The sequence below is a fragment of the Mytilinidion resinicola genome, assembly GCF_010093595.1.
Source record: "Mytilinidion resinicola strain CBS 304.34 unplaced genomic scaffold BDZ99scaffold_13, whole genome shotgun sequence".
Classification (NCBI taxonomy): Eukaryota; Fungi; Ascomycota; class Dothideomycetes; order Mytilinidiales; family Mytilinidiaceae; genus Mytilinidion; species Mytilinidion resinicola.
Window position 1 is genome coordinate 150,738 of NW_022985449.1, and position 18,702 is coordinate 169,439.

The 18,702-nt window shown below is 44.9% G+C and overlaps 5 protein-coding genes across 5 annotated transcripts; 2 read left to right on the forward strand and 3 right to left on the reverse strand.

Annotated features, from left to right (window-relative positions):
- Positions 1 to 105: 105 nt before the first annotated feature.
- Positions 106 to 2,158, forward strand: BDZ99DRAFT_572528 (mannosyl-oligosaccharide 1,2-alpha-mannosidase; the record flags this gene model as incomplete). The annotated part of the gene is made up of 4 exons (XM_033728206.1): positions 106 to 391; positions 442 to 1,062; positions 1,113 to 1,801; positions 1,856 to 2,158. 4 exons carry the CDS (start codon positions 106 to 108, stop codon positions 2,009 to 2,011), a joined length of 1,752 nt encoding a protein of 583 aa, XP_033574574.1. The 3' UTR covers positions 2,012 to 2,158.
- On the reverse strand, positions 2,119 to 3,438 carry BDZ99DRAFT_464543 (uncharacterized protein). The gene has a single exon (XM_033720345.1). The coding sequence runs from the start codon at positions 3,365 to 3,367 to the stop codon at positions 2,336 to 2,338; it is 1,032 nt and encodes a 343-aa protein (XP_033574575.1). The 5' UTR covers positions 3,368 to 3,438; the 3' UTR covers positions 2,119 to 2,335.
- A 7,706-nt stretch (positions 3,439 to 11,144) lies between these two features.
- On the reverse strand, positions 11,145 to 12,065 carry BDZ99DRAFT_478169 (uncharacterized protein; the record flags this gene model as incomplete). The annotated part of the gene is made up of 3 exons (XM_033722156.1): positions 11,145 to 11,612; positions 11,967 to 11,984; positions 12,063 to 12,065. 3 exons carry the CDS (start codon positions 12,063 to 12,065, stop codon positions 11,145 to 11,147), a joined length of 489 nt encoding a protein of 162 aa, XP_033574576.1.
- Positions 12,066 to 13,836: 1,771 nt separating this feature from the next.
- On the reverse strand, positions 13,837 to 14,780 carry BDZ99DRAFT_572530 (uncharacterized protein). Its single transcript, XM_033728207.1, has 2 exons — positions 14,641 to 14,780; positions 13,837 to 14,570 (listed from the first exon to the last, which is right to left on the reverse strand). The coding sequence occupies exons 1-2, from the start codon at positions 14,710 to 14,712 to the stop codon at positions 14,079 to 14,081; spliced, it is 564 nt and encodes a 187-aa protein (XP_033574577.1). The 5' UTR covers positions 14,713 to 14,780; the 3' UTR covers positions 13,837 to 14,078.
- A 624-nt stretch (positions 14,781 to 15,404) lies between these two features.
- On the forward strand, positions 15,405 to 15,780 carry BDZ99DRAFT_464545 (uncharacterized protein; the record flags this gene model as incomplete). Its single annotated transcript, XM_033720346.1, has 1 exon — positions 15,405 to 15,780. A coding segment is annotated over exon 1 (197 nt), but the record flags the coding sequence as incomplete, so codon positions are not given.
- Positions 15,781 to 18,702: the final 2,922 nt, after the last annotated feature.

Genomic DNA, 18,702 nt, shown 5'->3' on the forward strand with positions numbered 1-18,702 from the left:
AGAAATCACACTCCTTTCATTGTATTGCTTAGAGCTGTCGTCGGTGTTGTCAGCTAGTCGTGAGGTTCTCGCCTCTAGCTCAAGAGAAACGAACCCCTTCATAACATGGCTGGCTCCGAGTGCAATCGTAAACATGGGGCGAGCCGACACCTTCGAGCGAAGACAGTGCGCCCACCGATTTATGCTCCCTCGGTCGCTCGCAAAAATCTGTCTGTCGCAGTGGCGATAACCTTTGCCGTTTCCCTCGTACTTTGGCTTTACAGCCAAACCATCCCCTCAAGCTTGAAGTGGACATGGCTGCGCACGCCTCCGGAAGAGTGGGAAGACCGGAGGCAGCAGGTGAAAGATGCTTTTGTCACTAGTTGGGACGCATATTCGAAATATGCCTGGGGTTAGTTGAGCCTGTCTGAAACTTTTACAGACTCTAACTGTGCCCCCTAGGCTATGACCAATTCCACCCCATCTCCAAGAAGGGCTCGATGATGAGCCCGAAGGGCTTAGGTTGGATCATCGTCGATAGTCTCGATACAATGATGATTATGAATCTTACCTCCCAGCTCACCCATGCCCGACTTTGGCTGCATCGGAAACTCGACTACGACCAAGACCAGGATGTGAACACCTTCGAGACTACCATCCGCATGCTTGGCGGGCTTCTTTCTGCTCACTACCTGTCCACGTTGCTGCCCGGAGTCTCTTCGCGGAGGGACAATATTTATCTTTCCAAGGCCGTGGATTTGGCTGATAGACTGCTCAGTGCATACGACTCACCTTCCGGGATCCCATACGCAAGCATTCACTTGGCATCCCGCAGGGGCATTCGATCGCATGCCGACGGCGGTGCCTCATCTACGGCTGAGGCAACGACGTTACAACTCGAGATGAAGCACTTATCAAACATTACTGGCAACGATATATACTGGCGCAAAGCTGCAAAGGTGATGGAAGTTTTGGATGGCATTGGCATACCCGATGGCCTGGTACCCATATTTGTGGAGCCGCATTCGGGCAGTTTTACAACCAGAGAGATTCGTCTTGGAAGTCGGGGTGATTCGTACTATGGTATCCGTTCCGAGACATTCAACGCATCTGTCAAATACTAACTACTGCAGAGTACCTCATTAAACAGTACTTGCAAACCTCAGAGACAATATACCTTGATATGTGGGAGGAGGCTCTGGCAGGAATTCAGAAGCATCTGATCATCCCCACTAAGCACGCGAAGCTCAATATTGTTGCCGAACTACCCAGTGGAATTGGCGGTGCTCTGTCTCCGAAAATGGACCACCTCGTGTGCTTCCTGCCGGGCTCCATCGCACTCGGCGTCACTGACGGACTGACCGAGGCTGAGGCGCGGCGCCTGCCTAGCTGGAGTGCCGAAAAAGCCCAGCAAATGAAACTGGCGAGAGAGCTGACGAAGACGTGCTGGGGTATGTACAAAGTCACGGAAACTGGCATTGCGCCCGAGATTGTCTGGTTCCGCACTGACGAGGCGTCGTTGCAATCGAGAAGCAACAAGCCTCCATCGCTGGCTCGGAGCTCCAATTCCGAGGCCATTTGGAAGGAAGACTACGACATCAAACCGCTTGATGCGCACAACCTACAGCGTCCAGAGACGGTAGAAAGCTTGTTCGTAATGTGGCGAATCACGAAGGATCCTATTTACCGGGAGTGGGGTTGGGAAATCTTCAAAGCTTTCCAGAAACACTCAATCGTTGGGCTCGGAGAAGGGTATTCATCTCTCAACAACGTGAATGCGATTCCGCCACCTCGACGGGACAACATGGAGAGCTTTTGGCTGGTAAGTCAGCTTCTTCAATATATCGAACAACCTCGTACTAACTTGTCGTGTTAGGCCGAAACGCTCAAGTACCTTTATCTATTGTTCTCGCCGGACGATGTTCTGCCGCTTACTGAAGTCGTCTTCAATACAGAAGCGCATGTGCTCCCCAGAATCAGCTTAGGGAAATTCAAGACTGGATGGGAACGGAAGCGCGAGAAGAGAAACTAAATTTGATCTATGCACGATTGATGTCAATACCTTGAAGGTTGAAATATCAGAAACATGAATAGATAGGGTTTAGCGGTATTCAGTCATAAAACTTTCAAAAGATTAGAGGTCGGGATTTACTTAAATTTAAGAAAGCTTTGATCTCCCAATAGAGCTGATAACGTGCAGTATTCCTCACTAAATACTGAAGCCTTCGTCCGTTGCCCGTTCGTTACACCAGGATTACGGTACACCATTCAGGATTGCACTGCTCCCACCTCTGCATCTCCACAGTACCAATACCAAGCCTTCGAGCAACACCATGCGCATCCCGCCAAATAAGCATCACATGCAAGTACCAAGGGGTTCACCCGTAGTTGGAACCCGCATGTCTCCCAAGATATGAAGTATAGAATGGGTCTGCGCGTACCTCGATTGCTCCGCGAGGATGCCAGCAGAGAAGACAATAATCCCGTGCGATGGACCCGTGTCGAGAATTTTCTTTATCCATGTACGATGCAGTCTTGAGGTTTGGCCGATTGAAGTCCCGCTTTGATCAACAATATCAAGATATTCCATGTCGTCTTCCGTTCTTACGTGCTGGGATCGTAAAGTGACGGTTGCTAGAGTTGTACTGATCACAAGGCTCCCGGGATACTTCAAGGCGTGTTCCACGATGGATCGATCCGGCTCGTGAGAGGATATCGCCCAAGGATTGTGTGGACACTTCCGCCACGCCGTTTCTGAGCCTCCAGATATAGGCATGAATCGCATCTCAGGATGCTCGTTGTCAACAGCCGGTAAATCCTGGAAATCCTCGAGCCGCACAGCCTTGAAGAACCAGAAATCGTTCGTTTCAACTCTTCGCAGACCGTTTATTGGATCCCGGAAGTAGAATCGGACCAGAGTGCCAACCTTAAGCTTTTCGACTCGTGAGTTCAAATCGCATCTCGCACGACCTCTCCAAGCGGCCCAACTCCAACTCGGGATCCCGGGAGCCTCGTCCCTTCGCTGATTTTCAGTAGTGCTTTCCCAGAGGAGAGCCTGTGACAGGAATCGCTCAGGTAGCCCGTAGATCAATGGGGCATCTTGCTCTTTCGCGAGAATGTTCCCGATGCCGGCAAACGCATTCAAGATATTGCTTCCAAACGACAGGTTCCGCGATGTATAATCCACCACAGTACTGAAATATTGTGCTGGTGAGCGGAAGTTCCAAGGAAATAGGTTTGATATTCTGTGATGTATATCGCTCGGCGGGATAAAATACGTTCTTGGTATGTCCATCCACGGGTATTCCAGAAGGAACCTATGACGGTATGTTTGAAGTTGTCGACAATGAAGCGGAGTTTGGGATGAAACCTTCTCGAGTGATTCCATAAAGGGGATCGCCGGGGACGGCCGGTTACACCAGGTAGGCCAGTGCCGGGAGGAGTTGCTGCAATAATGGTGAACAATGCGATGTTGTATATTCGGTCCATAGCTTGGATTTGAGAATGCTTGGATGCGGGGTCGTCTTGGACGATGCAGAGTCTATCGACCCAGAGATACTGCTCGTTGAGGCTTTGGCAGAGGGTTATTGCGTCTAGGATAACGGAGGGATTCCACCGAGCTTCGCCAGCGAACCTTCTATTTGCAGGGGCTCAATGTTCGATCGTTCCAGTTGGAGTTCCGGAGTTCCAGACGGCCCTCCCCACGTGTAACTCAAAGCAGCGTAACTGGTAACGGGTTGGGTAGGTAGATCAACGACACAGAGGCGCTGGGTGTCTATCGCTTTGAACCCCCTAGGTAATGATGTCTGGCTGCAATCTAGATCACACTTAGATCCGTGGTTGGCTTGACATTTTCGAATCCACTTCGAGACAAGATCAATATTGATATATGAACTCTCCCACCGCTTTAAAGACAATAGTTGGCTCGTTGATTGCGCGTAGTAAAGTTCGACTTGAAGTCCAATCGTGGGCTAATGTAGGCCAGGTCCACCATCGGGAGGCGTCCTATGACACCCGAGCACGGGTGTTTCCTGGGAAGAATCAGTCGTGTCATTCACAGATTCGTACCCGTCAAGTTCTGGGAAGGTTTGACGTAATGTCGAGCCTCGGGAGACTGTGACAACCAGATAGAGTACCATGGAAACCGGTTTTCATTAGTTTCTATCTTCCGCTTGGAAACTTCAAGTTGGTGCGGTAATCGAAGGTCACTAGGATCAATACTGTGTCTTCCGGATTTTTGAAGAGCGGTGGGGTCGAGCGAGTTAACTCAGGTTGCAGCACTACAACCTAGGATCAACAACTCATATGCCAGAAAGCTACTCTCCGAACATCAGCTGTAGAGAACCCAGCTGAAATCTCAGCTGTAGAGAACCGAGCTGAAGCCTCAGCTGTGCAGGGCTCATCTGAACTTACTAGCGCGCCACCCTGGGGGTGGCCCCCTTCCTTCCCCTAGTATATATACAACTAGCTAGACGTCTATAGAAATCAGAGTTCACATCAATTTCAACCTGAGTAGTTAAGTGCTGCCTCCCCCAGGTAGTAACGTAGGTGATGGGGTTATTACGTTTGAGGTAGTTATTACGTTTGAGGTAGTTATTACGTTTAAGGTAGTTAATACGTTTTTTAGCGTTAAAGTGCGGGCCGATGCCTCCGGGTCTAGAATTTGTATAGCAGCAGCATTATACATCATAATCGCGCTGCACCCAGATAACTTTTAAGGCTGTATTTTCCTATAAGCTCTATAATATAGGCCGTTCTCTTAGTGTTAAACTTACTCCTCTACAGCCTTATAACCGCTCTCTGCACTCTTATACTCGGGTTGTAACAGCTACAACCTAGGATCAACAACTTATACGGTTCACGGTCACCTACGTACAGGCACTCCCCCCCTTTTCTCTCTCCTTAATTCTCGGTCTTTGATTAGTTGCTACTAGCACGCACTCAGCGTGGCGAGGCCCTCTGTTCAGCTACACCAGGGTCCTCTCAGCTGTGTCCATTCCTTTCAAATGGCCTCTATTCAGCTAAGCTGATAAGACCTAGGGGGTGGGCTATTTCCTATTAGTATATATTCGGCCCGTACGGCCACTATAATACAAGCAGAGTTTACATCAATTTTCAACCTAAGTCTTATCCTTATTACCGTTCTTATTATTGCTACTACCTTTTTTTACTACTTTCTTTACATCCTTAATTACTTATATAGCTACCTCTAGCTTTTTAAGGTTTTAAATAGCCTTATTTAACGCCTGCTTAGCAGCCTTAAATGTATTATTCTTCTCCCGGAGAATTTCCTAGGCAGAACTGTTAGTTTCCTTTACCTGCTAGGCCGCTGCTATAGCCTTAAAAGTCTATTTATTCTATATAATAGCGTTCGCAGTATTAAATATATATTTAGCGTACTTAGCGGCCTTACCTGCCTTACCTGCTATATACTTAGTATTATTAAATAAAATCTTTATATTCTTTATAACAGCTTAAGTATCCTTTTTTTTCTATAGTTAAATAGCTTTCTTTTTCCTTAAAAGCGTATAGACAGTTTTAGTAGTCTTCTTAGCTCGTTTTATAGCAGCCTTAGCCTTTTCTATTACTTATTTTATAGCTTTAAGGGCCTGTATTATTTTAAGTAATAAAACTAGGGGATAGATAATTATACACCCCCTTTCGAGTAATTATATACCTCCTTTACCCCTATTATTTCACCGCCTTCTAATTAGCTCGGAGCAGCGCGGAGCTTCCTCCGGGCATTTACCTTTACGTCTCTATACACGTATTGCTATACGCAAGGCCGTATATAAGCTCGTACGTGTTACTATATATAAGGCTATACGAATTAATATAGCTATACAGCCTCTCCGTTTTACGGCGTATTCTTTCCGATTTATATAGCCTTACGTACGGCCTTACGTACGGCTATATAGCCTTTCCAATTTGCATAGCCTTACGTATAGCCTTATATATAAGCTGTATATACAGTTGTATAAATCGGGCAGGATATACTGTAAAATAGAAGGCTATATAGCTATACTAATTTATATAGCCTTGCGTATAAGCTAATATATAAGCTTATATACGGCCGTATATACAGCTATATAAATTAGATAGAGTACTTAAGTAGGTTATTATATATAAGGGTGTTATTATATAGCCCGTGCGATTAGTAAGTAGGAATATTAAATTACTTCGAGATGCGTATTTACGCGGGAAATAAGCTATATAACCACGTTTAAATAACAAATCTAATATGCCTAGAATTCGCTGTAGGCCTAGTAAAGGCGAGAGAATACAGCAAGCTATTAAGTCGTATAGAAATTATTACTATCCAAGCGCTATAGATACCGCAAATGCGTATGCTATCCACCTATAAACTATTCTTAATCGGCTCTCTGGCAAGCGTATAACCTTACGGCTATTATACTAAAAAGATTAGAAATTAACCCTAGCTTTAGAGGCAGTAGTTAAGCGCTATTATATAATACTAATTAAGAATAGCTTTCTATTAAAGAAGGTTTAGATTTATTAAATTGCGCTTACGGTGTATAAGAAACAGCTGCGTAAAGATAGTAAAAATAATTCTAATACTATACTAGGTATTAGATAGGTGGATTAGTACTTAAAACGCCATCTAAACTTCCAAATTCGATACGCCCGCTATCTGGAAATAGATAGATCTATAGCTAATAATAATACTGTAGTATATAAAAGGTTCTTTAACAAGTTAGAGAACACTTTTATAAAATATAATATTAAAGAATTGGACCTCTGGAATATAGATAAAACGGGCTATTAGATAGGCTACGCATATAATTACAAGAAGGTAATACTCTATAGCAGCCAAAAGTATCCTCCTTTATTACCTGGCAATAGAAAATAGGTTATAGAGATAGGTGCTATATCCGCTAGCGGTATTTCTATTCCCTTTTACTTTATCTTTAAGGGGAAAGTAATAACTAAGAATATAGGTATAGAAGCTCTTAATTCTGTTCCAGATTTAGAGATTAGAGTTTCTATTAATAGTTAGAGTAATTAGCAACACGCTGCTGCGTGGATTAACTATTTTAATATATGGACTCGACGAGAGGATTATTAGGAGGATATCCGTGAAGATAGAGAATCCGCAGGAGAATAATATAGTTACCGGCTTCTTCTAATAGATAGCTATATTTCTTACCTCTCTCTAGAATTTATTACCAAATGCGAAGAGGCTAGGATTATCCTATTCTATTTGCCACCCTATACTACTTATAATATCTAACCGCTAGATTATTATCTCTTTTCTATCTTAAAAAAACAATATTTAGATAAGATTAACGAGTATATTAGCCTTTAGCAACGTGGCATCGACCGTATAGTATTCCTAGAGCTCTACGGGCAGATTCGTAATAATATATACACCTTATAATACATTAAAACAAGCTTCTTAGCAGCAGGAATATAGCCTTTTAATGCCTAAAGAATTCTACAGAAATTAAAGAAGCCTAATTAATCTAAGCGCTATACAACTCAGCAAATTCGGATTAGAACGCTAGCTTTTCTTTCGTCGCCAATATATCTAAGAACTCCGTTAACACAAGATAATATATTACGTTACCGAACATTAATTTCTTATACCTCAGCTACGCAGGCCACACGTAATGCAGCCACTAATAAGCTATACGCTATAATTAATTCTCTATAAGCAGAACTACAGCTTATTAACAATCGAAATCGCGAGCTTAAAACAGCTACAGCTATATAGAAATATAAGTAATTGAAAAAGAACTTAGTGCTTACAAAATTATACTATATTTCTACAACCGAAATCCGGAGAATTTTTAATGCCCAGGCTATTGCTGCAGCTAAGAAACAATATGCTAAGGAGCTTTGAGAGGCCGCTAAGTTACTTAAGAAGGAAGCTAAGATAGATAAAGATAAGAATAAGCAGAAGAGGAAGGAAGCCGTTGCTAAGCGTGTTAAATTGCGTGTGTATAAGCTAGCTAAGGAGAAAGAATATAAAGCTATACAACGTTAACGTAAACAAGTGCAAAAGAAGTACAATAACGCTATTATAGCCGACAGCTAGAACGGCAGCCAAATTACGAAAAACGCTGTTAAGAAGCTTTATAAGGCTTTGTTAATTGCTTTAAGTGCTAATGCAATTGCTAAAACAGCTATTAATAAAGCTATATTAGTATAGCAGCATGCCTGCGTGCATATAGCCTTCCTATAGAACTTAACACAGAACTTAACATAGAATACAGGGGCTAATAAGATGGAAATTAATTAATTCGATAAACAATTTAATAAACAATTTAATAAGGAATTTAATAAGGAAATAGATAAGGAAATTAATAAGAATAGGGAAATAGATAAAAATCGCGTGCTAGAAAGTGTTAAGAAGGGCTACTATTAAGTAAACAAAGTAATATTATAGGTGAACGAGTTAGAATAAGTTTTAATACTATATTAAAGCTTATATAGATAGATATTATATTAATTTCCAGCTTTAAAACGGTATAGATATTGTTACGTGTTGATTTGCATAAGAAATCGCTGCAAAACGGCAATCTCCGTTACTTTTAATATTCCTGCTTACTAATCGCACGGGCTATACAATAACACCCTTATATATAATAACCTACTTAAGTACTCTAGGCTGCGTTGGAGGCTACGTGGCCGCATTTAGAGATAGTATTCGGAATTAGCGAGCAAGTAAAGCAAGCTAATCGGAAGCTCTAGAGCAACCCTCTAAGCCAATTAGAAGGCGGTGAAATAATAGGGGTGGAAAGGGTGTATAATTACTTAAAAAGGGGTGTACGATTATCTATCCCCTTAAAGAAATCTTTAGCTAGTATTATCTATTTTAAGTAGGGTGGAAAAGGGTAAGTTACTTTTTATAGAGCAAAGTGCACTTTTAATAGGCGTATAACGGTGTAGGATTTGCTGCGGATAAAGTAGGCTACGGCATAAGTAGGGTGCAAAGCTGTGCTAGTAGAGGAATAGCTTATATTATAGCTTAAGCAACTAGGGAGCTGCGCTAACCTTTTTAAGTATTTAATAAAGGGATTTTTAGAAGGGCAATAGCAGAATTGCGCTTCTAAGGCCCTGCGGATAAGCTTTAGAAGGTTTAGGAATAGAGACACGCGCTGAAAATATAAGTGTTGCTGGCTAATTGCAGTATTCACGACCAGTTGCATGGGCAGCTTAAAAGTAGCTAGAGAATAATACGGTTTTAGTGTCCTATACGCGCCGTCGGCCGCATTTAAGCTAATTCTAGATAAAGCGTTCCAAATCTCGTATACGGACGGCGAGATGCTAAGCGGGGGGTTTAGAACTAAAATAATAAATATAGAAGAGTTAAGTATTATGCAGGCGATTAGAGTAGTTAACGCGGCGGTATAGATAGGTAATAACTAGAGTAGTGGACTAGTAGGGCTAGCGCTTATATATCCGAGTTTTATTTATAATAGTATAGGCGACCCGGAGTTAACAGATTAATATACGCCTTTCTTTACTATACTATAAGTCTATTCTCTATACCCGCGCTTCTTCTTCTATAACTCTTAGACCTAATTAGTACTAGCTATACTAGCCTCTCTATCCCCTAAGTATTTAGCCTGGCTATTAATCGCGCTACTGTAAATAATATTACTAGCAGAGGCGGCCTGCTCGCCCTAGGGGAATTCCTAGACAGTACGTAGATTCTCTATATATATCTTATCCTCTTTAGTCTTAGTCTTCCTTAAATTAACTTTTATGCCCTTATTTAAGCTACCCACTTAAGTATATCCTAACTAAAAGACCGCCCAATTCTATATACTAGTCCATCTATTACCCCTTTCTATAGGTTTAGCTAGAGCATCTATATATTAACACTCCCCCGCAGTCCCCCTTACCACCCCCTTTACCACCAGCCCTATCCAACACATATCTTAAGCCTACGCCTCCACAACCTACTAATTCTACGCCACAACCATTGACGGCCTCTCCCTCACCCGTAACACCTTGCATCCAGCCCACCCACGCCTGTCCCCCGCTACAACACCAAGCTCTAAGTAATCATTAATAGTGGCACTACACTCATCTACCTGCCCGATAAAATAGCAGACTACTAGAATAGGTTATTTATACCCCCGGCCCGTTTCAATACATATATAGGACTGTGGACTGTGGACTATAATGCGGACATGCCGGAGTTCGCGGTACTTCTTAGGGGCGAGAAATTCCCAATTAACCCTAGGGATTTAGTGCAGAGGACGGGCGCGGGAGGCTGTATCAGTGCGGTGTAGGAGAGCGGGGCGGGACTAACGGTATTGGGGGATGCGTGGCTAAAGAATGTGCTTGTGGTCTTTGATATCGGAGGAGAAGAGCTAAGAGTTGCGGCGAGGGGCAAGTATTAAGGCGAGTTTGGAGGCTATGTAGAGTATGGAAGTGGATAGTGGGCATGCGCCTTAGGGGTTGGGCAATGGATAGAGGGATTTTGATGGACTGGAGAGGATATAAGGAAAATATGCGTTGTTCTCTTAGCTTAGAACTCATCTTAACAGATTTTGTTTCCACTTTCGAGTTTAAGTTTGTGGTTGTAGCTCCGAGCATACTAAGATTGGCTAGAATCTAGGACAATTGATTAGCGGCCCATATCTTGACATCGTTGGCCTAGATCTTGATATAAAGTAAATGGCGTTTGCGCTGTGTGGTGACGAGGTGGCAAGACTGGGCCTAATTAAGGGAGGTCGAAGAAGAGCAGCATAGAGGCGCTTGCGGGCGGGCGGTATCTTAAAATCTTAACTGAGAATAACATAAGTAACTACGCGGCAAGATGAATTATTATCAACTTCAATATCGTGATTCTAACTCCTGGCTTCTTACTCGTTATTTGGTTACTTTACGGCTTATAACATAGTATTCACAGCCACCGCTAGACACCCGCCTCCGTCTTCAAAGGATGAACTAAGTATTCGATAAATACCGGTTGACCAATAATGCCAGTACTACTTCACACATATATCGCCAAAGACTGGACCCGCCAAGCTCGGAGCATCACCCTGGTTCTCCGTTCAACTAATTGTTTCAACTAATTGTTTGGATTGGGTGCCAAGCCTCCAATCAATTCAATCAATCATTACCCCATTAATAGAGAGAGGTCACTTGAATCAATTGATTGAACGGAGATCTTGCGCATAACTATCTCACTCTTTGTCCTCCACATGTCCATCTACCATAGCCTTTGCTTTGGTGGTCAAACCTCCCGACGTTGGAAGCACCTCTCGTTTCAGCCACTTCAGCAAGGAGCGGATGCGACGTGAATTTGGATGGGTCTCATTCCAGGCGCACCACGGAGCTGATTTCCACCCTTCAACTGGTTCGAGAAGATCGTATTGAAGTCTTCCCTTTAGGCCTTTGGTATTGCTTCGACTATAATGAAAAAGGCCACCGGACTCAGGCTCGCAGTTACAGAGTTCTTTGTATGGATTAGGAGTAAGACCGGTGTTGCTCGGCTTGCAGTTGCAAGAGGGACTGGACCAGTAAGTTGAGATGCCTTCTAACGTTCCATGGCGCAAATACCTGAGTTTTGGATCCCAATTAATGATGTCAATCAGCACCTCATCGATAAGTGGCGTTACCCTAGCCCATATATTATTCCTAATAACCTGGCCCTAAACTTCTGTGCATTAGATTAAGTAAGGGTCAGCTTGAGGTATTTATGACTTATAACGAGAATCTGTATCTTGCGTTCCGAGGATCACAGGTCGCCTACCTTGAATATCTAGGCCTCCTTCCACTGACGATGCGAAGGGGTATTCGTCAGCGATCTTGAAATCAGGCCGTACTTTCTTAAGGTTGTAGAGATTCACTCTCTTTCCAAATGGCTGACGGTTAACTCCTCCTTCGGTTCGATGTTTTTTAACGTCTTTATGCCGTATAGGTTTTCTTTATAGGTGGGTAGTTTGTGTCTGTAGTTTGAACGTTAACCGAGTGTTAAATTATAGCACGTGGCTCTTTGGACTTACAGGCGCTGTGGATATCCCCTGCAATACATTGCAAAGCAGGCTGATACCGATTATTAAAGATTCTTGCTTCGGAGCTAACGGCCTTTCTGTACTTACCATTCTCGCAGGACTGATAGGTCTCACGGCCGGGTTTTTGGCAGTCCCATTGGCGTATGTATTGCACACAGTTGGCTAGCTCGAGATACGACAGGAAACATAGTAAAGCAATAAAAAAGGAGCGAAGGTGGAACGGAGCCTTGATGGTGGAAGAAATCATATTTTAGAAGTTAAGAAGATGTCGTGTAGAGAACACTGAACACAGATAATAAAAGATGACTCGAGGTAGTAGTTCGAGCACACTATAATATATACAGCAAAGGTCAAACTGCCTGAACAATAAGGATAAGGTGGCTTCAGCAGTATCTACAAGGAAGTGATCCTCGGAAAGACGCCGCATGTTTTTTTTAGCATCAAATTTGTTTGATCAACGTATGCACAGGATCGCACAGTGATGGGTATAGCCACTGCTATCGCTCCGCCTCATCCTTTCCAACGATATGACTCCGATGTATTGTCGAATGAGCGTCTGCAACTCCAACAACATATAAGGCGAGAGTGCGGCGCGTACTTCAAAACTGCAAAGCCACGGTGAGAGAAATCGTTATACTTTAGTCAAACTTGCAGTGCCCTCTTATCAGGACACTTTACAGTTTACTATTCAGCAAAATCTCAAACACGACTTCCATAAGTCACCATGTCGTGCGATCCCGTTGAAGAGAGCCTTGGAATCCTCCACGGCGGGGCAGACACGACGCTGGATATGAAACATAATGGGAGATATAGTCACCTATCCGACAAAAAAGAGAGTGTCCTCTCAGGAAATAAGACATTAAAAGCGTGCGATGGACGATTTTTTTGGATTAACAGTTCAAAGATTATACTTATCGATTTTCTACGTTCCCGGCCAATCCAACTTTAGTTCTTTCGATCTCTATCAACTCTCTGAGCAGACAGTCACCCTGTCCCGGTTTGAGCTTGTTCTGAACATGCCAGCTGCCCGAATCTTTGTTGCACTTGCGTTACTTGTTTCCGCAAGCATAGCAGTCAAAGTAGAATGCGGAGAGCGAGGTGAATACTCGTATGTTCCTAGGACTGATTTCAAAGAATATGCAGAGCTGTTCTGTGAGCTTAGAGATGGACTAGACATTCCCTATGGTCGGGAGTATGCAGACACCTATGGGGTGCACTTGGTAGGTCGACATCAAGTCCAAGGGCATAAACCTGTACTAACACGTTTCAGACCAACCGAAACCATCCCAGTCAGCTAGGCGATGTCGGATACATAATCACTTAGGTTGAAATTGATGTGAACTCTGCCTGTATTGTAGTGGCCGTACGGGCCGAATATATACTAATAGGAAATGGCCCACCCCCTAGGTCTTATCAGCTCAGCTGAATAGAGGCCAGTTGAAAGGAATGGACACAGCTGAGAGGACCCTGGTGTAGCTGAACAGAGGGCCTCGCCACGCTGAGTGCGCGCTAGTAGCAACCAATCAAAGAACGAGAATCAAGGAGAGAGAAAAAGGGGGGGGGGGTGCCTGTACGTAGGTGACCGTGAACCGTATGAGTTGTTGATCCTAGGTTCTAGCTGTTACAACCCGAGTTAATCTGTGAGTAGGATTCCTGTCTTTTAGTCGAAGTTGGTTGCAGTTCTTAAGCCAAATTGCTAACTGAATGCCAAGTTTCTGTGAAGAACACCGATCACAAGAACTCATGGGCATTCGATGTTGATATCTGCAACAATGCCTTGGACAAGCTCTCGGATACAGACAGCGATTTTTACGGCAAAGGTAATCAGGACACAAGAGGTGGAGTTGTTTCGGAGTTGGACGACGCGGGTGCGAATGGCATTCAGTTCGAAGGCAGTACGTTTCACGGACAGCCATATGACGACTATGCCCTTTGAAGGAGAGATGCCGCCGAGGGGGATATGCGACGATGGACTACGTACTGGTCAGGTGCTTCGGCATCTCTTCATCACCATTTGTTACCAAATATACTAGATCTCAGAAGTTCCTGTGTAATAACGTCGTGAACACTGCGCAAAACATTCCTTTAAGACCTCCATACTTGCTACTCTTCTTTAAACATATCGGAGTCATCCATTATTCCATCTTCGGTGATCTCTGTCTCACCCTCGACAAGAAATATGTTGCGATCGCGGACCCAGCGGATGAAAGCACTGGCGGATCTGATACGAAAACGGACAGATTTCCACTTTTCTACCTCATCTGACCCATCTGACCCGTCGTACATATCCGGATCTTCGTCCTCTTCCCGCCGCTCCCAACATTCCAGGTTATAGAACACAACCGTTTGATCTTCCAGGGTTCGTTCGTCCATTACCACGAAGCAGTCGACACAAATCTGAGCGCCATATCCTGGAAGAAAGTATTGCTTGTCGAAGCTAACTAGATCTTCAAATGGTGCACCAATAAAACCGTTGGTGAAGGGTTCGACTGGCGGTACAGTGGGTATGTCGAAGGTTTCCTGCTCAGGCGATCTGACAAGCGTCCATAGTGGGGCTTCTTGCATAGCGTCTGCACTTAAGAACTCGTTAACCATCTATAAGCTCTTGTCAGCCTACACAAACTAAGGCCGTCAGTCCTAGTCCACACAAAGTGGGGAGGCTTACATCGATCGGGATATCTGCCGTGCAGAGCACGGGAAATAGGTCATACTCAGGCTCCAATGTGGCATCTGCCATTTCGAAGAAAGACACAAATGCAAGTTATGGTAAGATAATTCCAGGTAAACGCATAAGGCACATATGACGGCATCTTTAGATGATTTGTAAGATGTGGCCAACTTGTTGCTGTGCCGCACGCGCCGTAATCGCTATAGCGCCCGTCACTTTAATATGACCCATCCTATTTTTGATACAAAGGTCATCTTTTCGATGGAACGCCTTACTGCAGATGCTTGTAAGGGATTCGGCTGCCATTTTTGCACATTAAATGAGGCGTTTTCTCCAGCCAAACATTGTTCCAATCCATTCTCGGATGTTCTAGTGTCTTGTGCTATCTTGCAGCATCGTGCCCGAAGCCTTAAATCACTTGACAGGGGTACTAAGTTCTGGGTGTCAACTTAGCACCGCAGGGACCACTGCAGCAACCACCGGCGGCCACGGCCCTAACGCCTTATCCCTCCCCTGGGGTTCATACTCTAGACTCTGACTCTGCCTCATCCTGTTAACCGTCTCCTCCGCTAATTTTCCTTGGACGAGCTTAATTACCACCCCCCCTTTCTCTCCGTAGCCCCCCATTTTCTCTTCCTAGCCCCCCCCCCTACATTAATCCTAGCTCCGGCCCGTATAAATATTGTTCCACTAATCAAACTCACTCGCTTAACTGCTCGTGCTCAATGAAGAATTTACATCACCAGCGCACACTCTCTCGATGCATCAACACCACGTCCTCTACATCACTACCCTCACCACCGTGCCCCTCCGGCCGCCCCCTGGGGCCGCCACGCGTCCGTAGAGGAAGAGGACCAGGCACGTGGAGGAACATCGCATCTCCGGCGAGCTCGTAAGACTACTGCTCGTGCAAATTGCGACACCGACTAGCCAAATTACTATGGCAGGTGTCTCCACAGGCACGCCGGCGGTCGAGCGGACCATTGTAGTGTTGAACAATCCTATACAGTTCACAGGTACAGCTCCAGATCGCTCCACCGGACAAGCAGGCACTCCAATAGCTACTCAGGGCTCTATTTCCTTAGTCCCCGACAGCCAACCAGCCCCTGAGGATGCCCCTATGTCCACGCCTGAGGAGAGGCTGCTCGTGGTAAAGGATATTCGGGTGTGAGGCCATGGTATACAGGCCTAGTTGGCGTTCCTTTCAGTTAGCAATTGGAAGGTGGCCATCTAGGCGCTTTCCGCTTCTAGACTAGCTACAATAGATAGAGTGAATAGACTCCTGTTGGCCTAGATAATGCATCCTTTCCGTTTCGTGTATATATACTCTCCATTTTACGCAGCCTATACAGAGGCAAGCAAGTGAGTTTAATTAGTGGAACAATATTTATACGGGCCGGAGCTAGGCTTAATATAGGGGGGGGGCTAGGAAGAGAAAAGGGGGGGGCTACGGAGAGAAAGGGGGGGTGGTAATTAAGCTCGTCCTTTTCCTTTCTATAAATTGTTTAAGCGTCCCTAGTAAAGATCTTAAAGCTTAGGCAGAATCTATACATCCTGTACCGCATACAACACCAGTTCTTTAGCTAAGGGCCGCTTATCCCAGGCATCATAGCTGCCTTCTATGTCTAGATTCCACGCCTCCGACACTTTATCCTTGGCAGCTAGCTATGCCTGCTTCTCTGATAGCGTTTTTGGTAAGTCTCTATCCACGCACTTAGCTAGGCCAGAGAGTAGGCGTTTCGAGGTGCGACGGGCTGCGTTTTCTATAAGTTAGATATCGTGAACGCCTTACAATTTAATCCCGAAGTGAGAATACAAGGCGTTGGAGTTGTTGCGGACGTTAAAGAAACATTTGGGAATTGACGGGTCTTCTAATGTAGAAGTGATCACCAACTCGTGCACGGCCACCACCTCGTGCACGGATTCCGAAAATCAATTCGAATCTTATCTCAGGTGCCTCAGACCCTCTACGAGGATATTGCCCTGCCTGAGTGCGTGTGGTTGGTGTTGGGCGTTGTGCACGTTGTGCACGTTGTGCAGATAATTCTGCCAAAAAGGCGGTTCACGTGACGGGCAGGCCAATTCCTCGTAGAGGGTCTGAGGACTTTTGGGCGCGGTTAATAAGGGCGACCATCTAGGACCTTTTGCGGTCGCATTCCACCACCACAGCTTGCCTTATTCTAAAACTTTGGGAGCTGTTTCCTTACACCTTTAAGATCTAGCTCCTAGGTTCTTAGGGTAAGGTAAGCTGTAGTGGTGAAATTCCATCTTAAAAGCAGATCGAAATGGCGGGTGAACCAGTTACAAAAATGAACACAATTTTTTTGGCGCTGTAGTTCGCCCCCTAATACTCTAGGTAGTAGGGTATAAAGATATAAATTAAGTATAAGAGTACCTGAATATTCTATTGCATCGACAACCAAGAGCGTGGCTGGTTAAGAATACCATATTCTCGTCCACTGAAGAAAGCTGACCTGTTGAAAAAAAACCAGCTTACACCAAGCCCGTGCCCAAATGTCCTCAGACGCTCCGCAGAGGAATTTAGGGTGTGCAGGGGGGTAGGTGGCAGGGGGGTGAGGGCGGTGTAGGGGGTAAAGTTGTGCACGCCTCAAATTCCTCAAGGGGCGGCTGAGGTTCCTGAGATAATTCGAATCACGACTTGAAGCTTTGCAACACAACACAACACAACGTCCTATATACACAAAAATTAAGGAGGTAAGGCAACTAAGGCTGCTCTTTTATTCTATATACACAACGTCATCGTCAAATCGAAGAGGAAGCCTTTTTTAACGCTGTGGTCGGCCTAAAGCTGTAGTGGCCTCTTCCTCCTCCAAATTAATTATCACCTTTTGTTCTGCCTTCCTTAAGCCCTTCTTTATTAGTGTAAATAGCTTCTTAGCTTTACTTTTGCCAATTAATTGCCTAGATACCTTCTGGGCTTCCTTCTTCTTATATGCATTCTCTTTCTGCTAAGCAATATAAGCAGCCGTTTAAGCCTACTTTTCTGGCTTCTCTTTCTCTTTCAAAAGCTTCCTTTCCTCTGCTTCTTCCTTTTAGGCACCTTTTTAAAGCTGCGCTTAAAACTTAGTATTCTTTTGAGCGGCCTTTAGGCGGGCTTTTTCCTCTTCTTCTAGATATAGGGCTTCTTTCTATACTTGCACCTTATAGAGGCTATAAAAAGTAGCACTATCTATATTATTCTGGTGAAAAAAAGGCTTATAATACTTATGCTATAATTGCTTAACTTGAATAGCTGCTTAATAGCCTTAGATATAGGGCGCTGCTAATACCACACCCCCTAATTCCTACACGTACACCCCCTTTTCACTGCGCGTACACCCCCTCCCCCCCCTGTCGTTTCACCACCTTTTGATTGGCTCGGAGGGCTACTCCGCAGCTGTCACGGTGACGATGTATCGGGCATTTAAACGCGAGATAGACAAGTATCAGATTCAAAGAAGGATAACTACGTGCTATTACCGTGGTTGGTTACAAGACGTCAAGATGCCGAGTTGAATTAGGGACGGGAGCCAGGCTATATACAAGACGAGAAAAGGGGCTCGCACATAGCGCGTGGCCCTAACAGAATCGGGAATCAGGTGGCAGGCGCGTGGCGCACGCGTGCGCACGTATGCGGGAACAAGGTGTCAGGGGATTGATGCTTAGAGGGAGGCCATAATCAATACCGTGACAGCAGCCTCCAATTCGCTCGCTTAACTTGCTCACTAATTCCGAATGCTCTCTCCAAATGCGGCCTTAATCACAATCGATTACATCCTCTTCTTCTCCATCCACAATATAGCAGTGCATACAGCAGTGCATACAGCAGCGCATACAGCAGCGCATACAGCAGCGCATACAGCAACACCTACGGCTACACCTACGGCTGCACTTACGGCTTGCACTTACGGCTGCACCTGCAGCTAAAAAGTGCGGCCGGCCGCCTGGTGCAAAGGATAAGGTACCACGGAAAAAGGCACGAGCTCAGAGGCAAGATAGTACTCAGCCTACGCCTCAGCCTCAGCCTCAGCCTCATCCTCAGGCACAGAGGCTTAGCCG

Excerpts from the sequence above, each read along its gene's own strand:
- BDZ99DRAFT_464543 (XM_033720345.1), bottom strand. The coding sequence starts at position 3,367 with ATGGAATCACTCGAGAAGGTTTCATCCCAAACTCCGCTTCATTGTCGA.
- BDZ99DRAFT_572530 (XM_033728207.1), bottom strand. The coding sequence starts at position 14,712 with ATGGCAGATGCCACATTGGAGCCTGAGTATGACCTATTTCCCGTGCTC. Across the intron at positions 14,571-14,640 it reads CGGCAGATATCCCGATCGAT|ATGGTTAACGAGTTCTTAAG; the intron begins GTAAGCCTCCCC and ends AAGAGCTTATAG.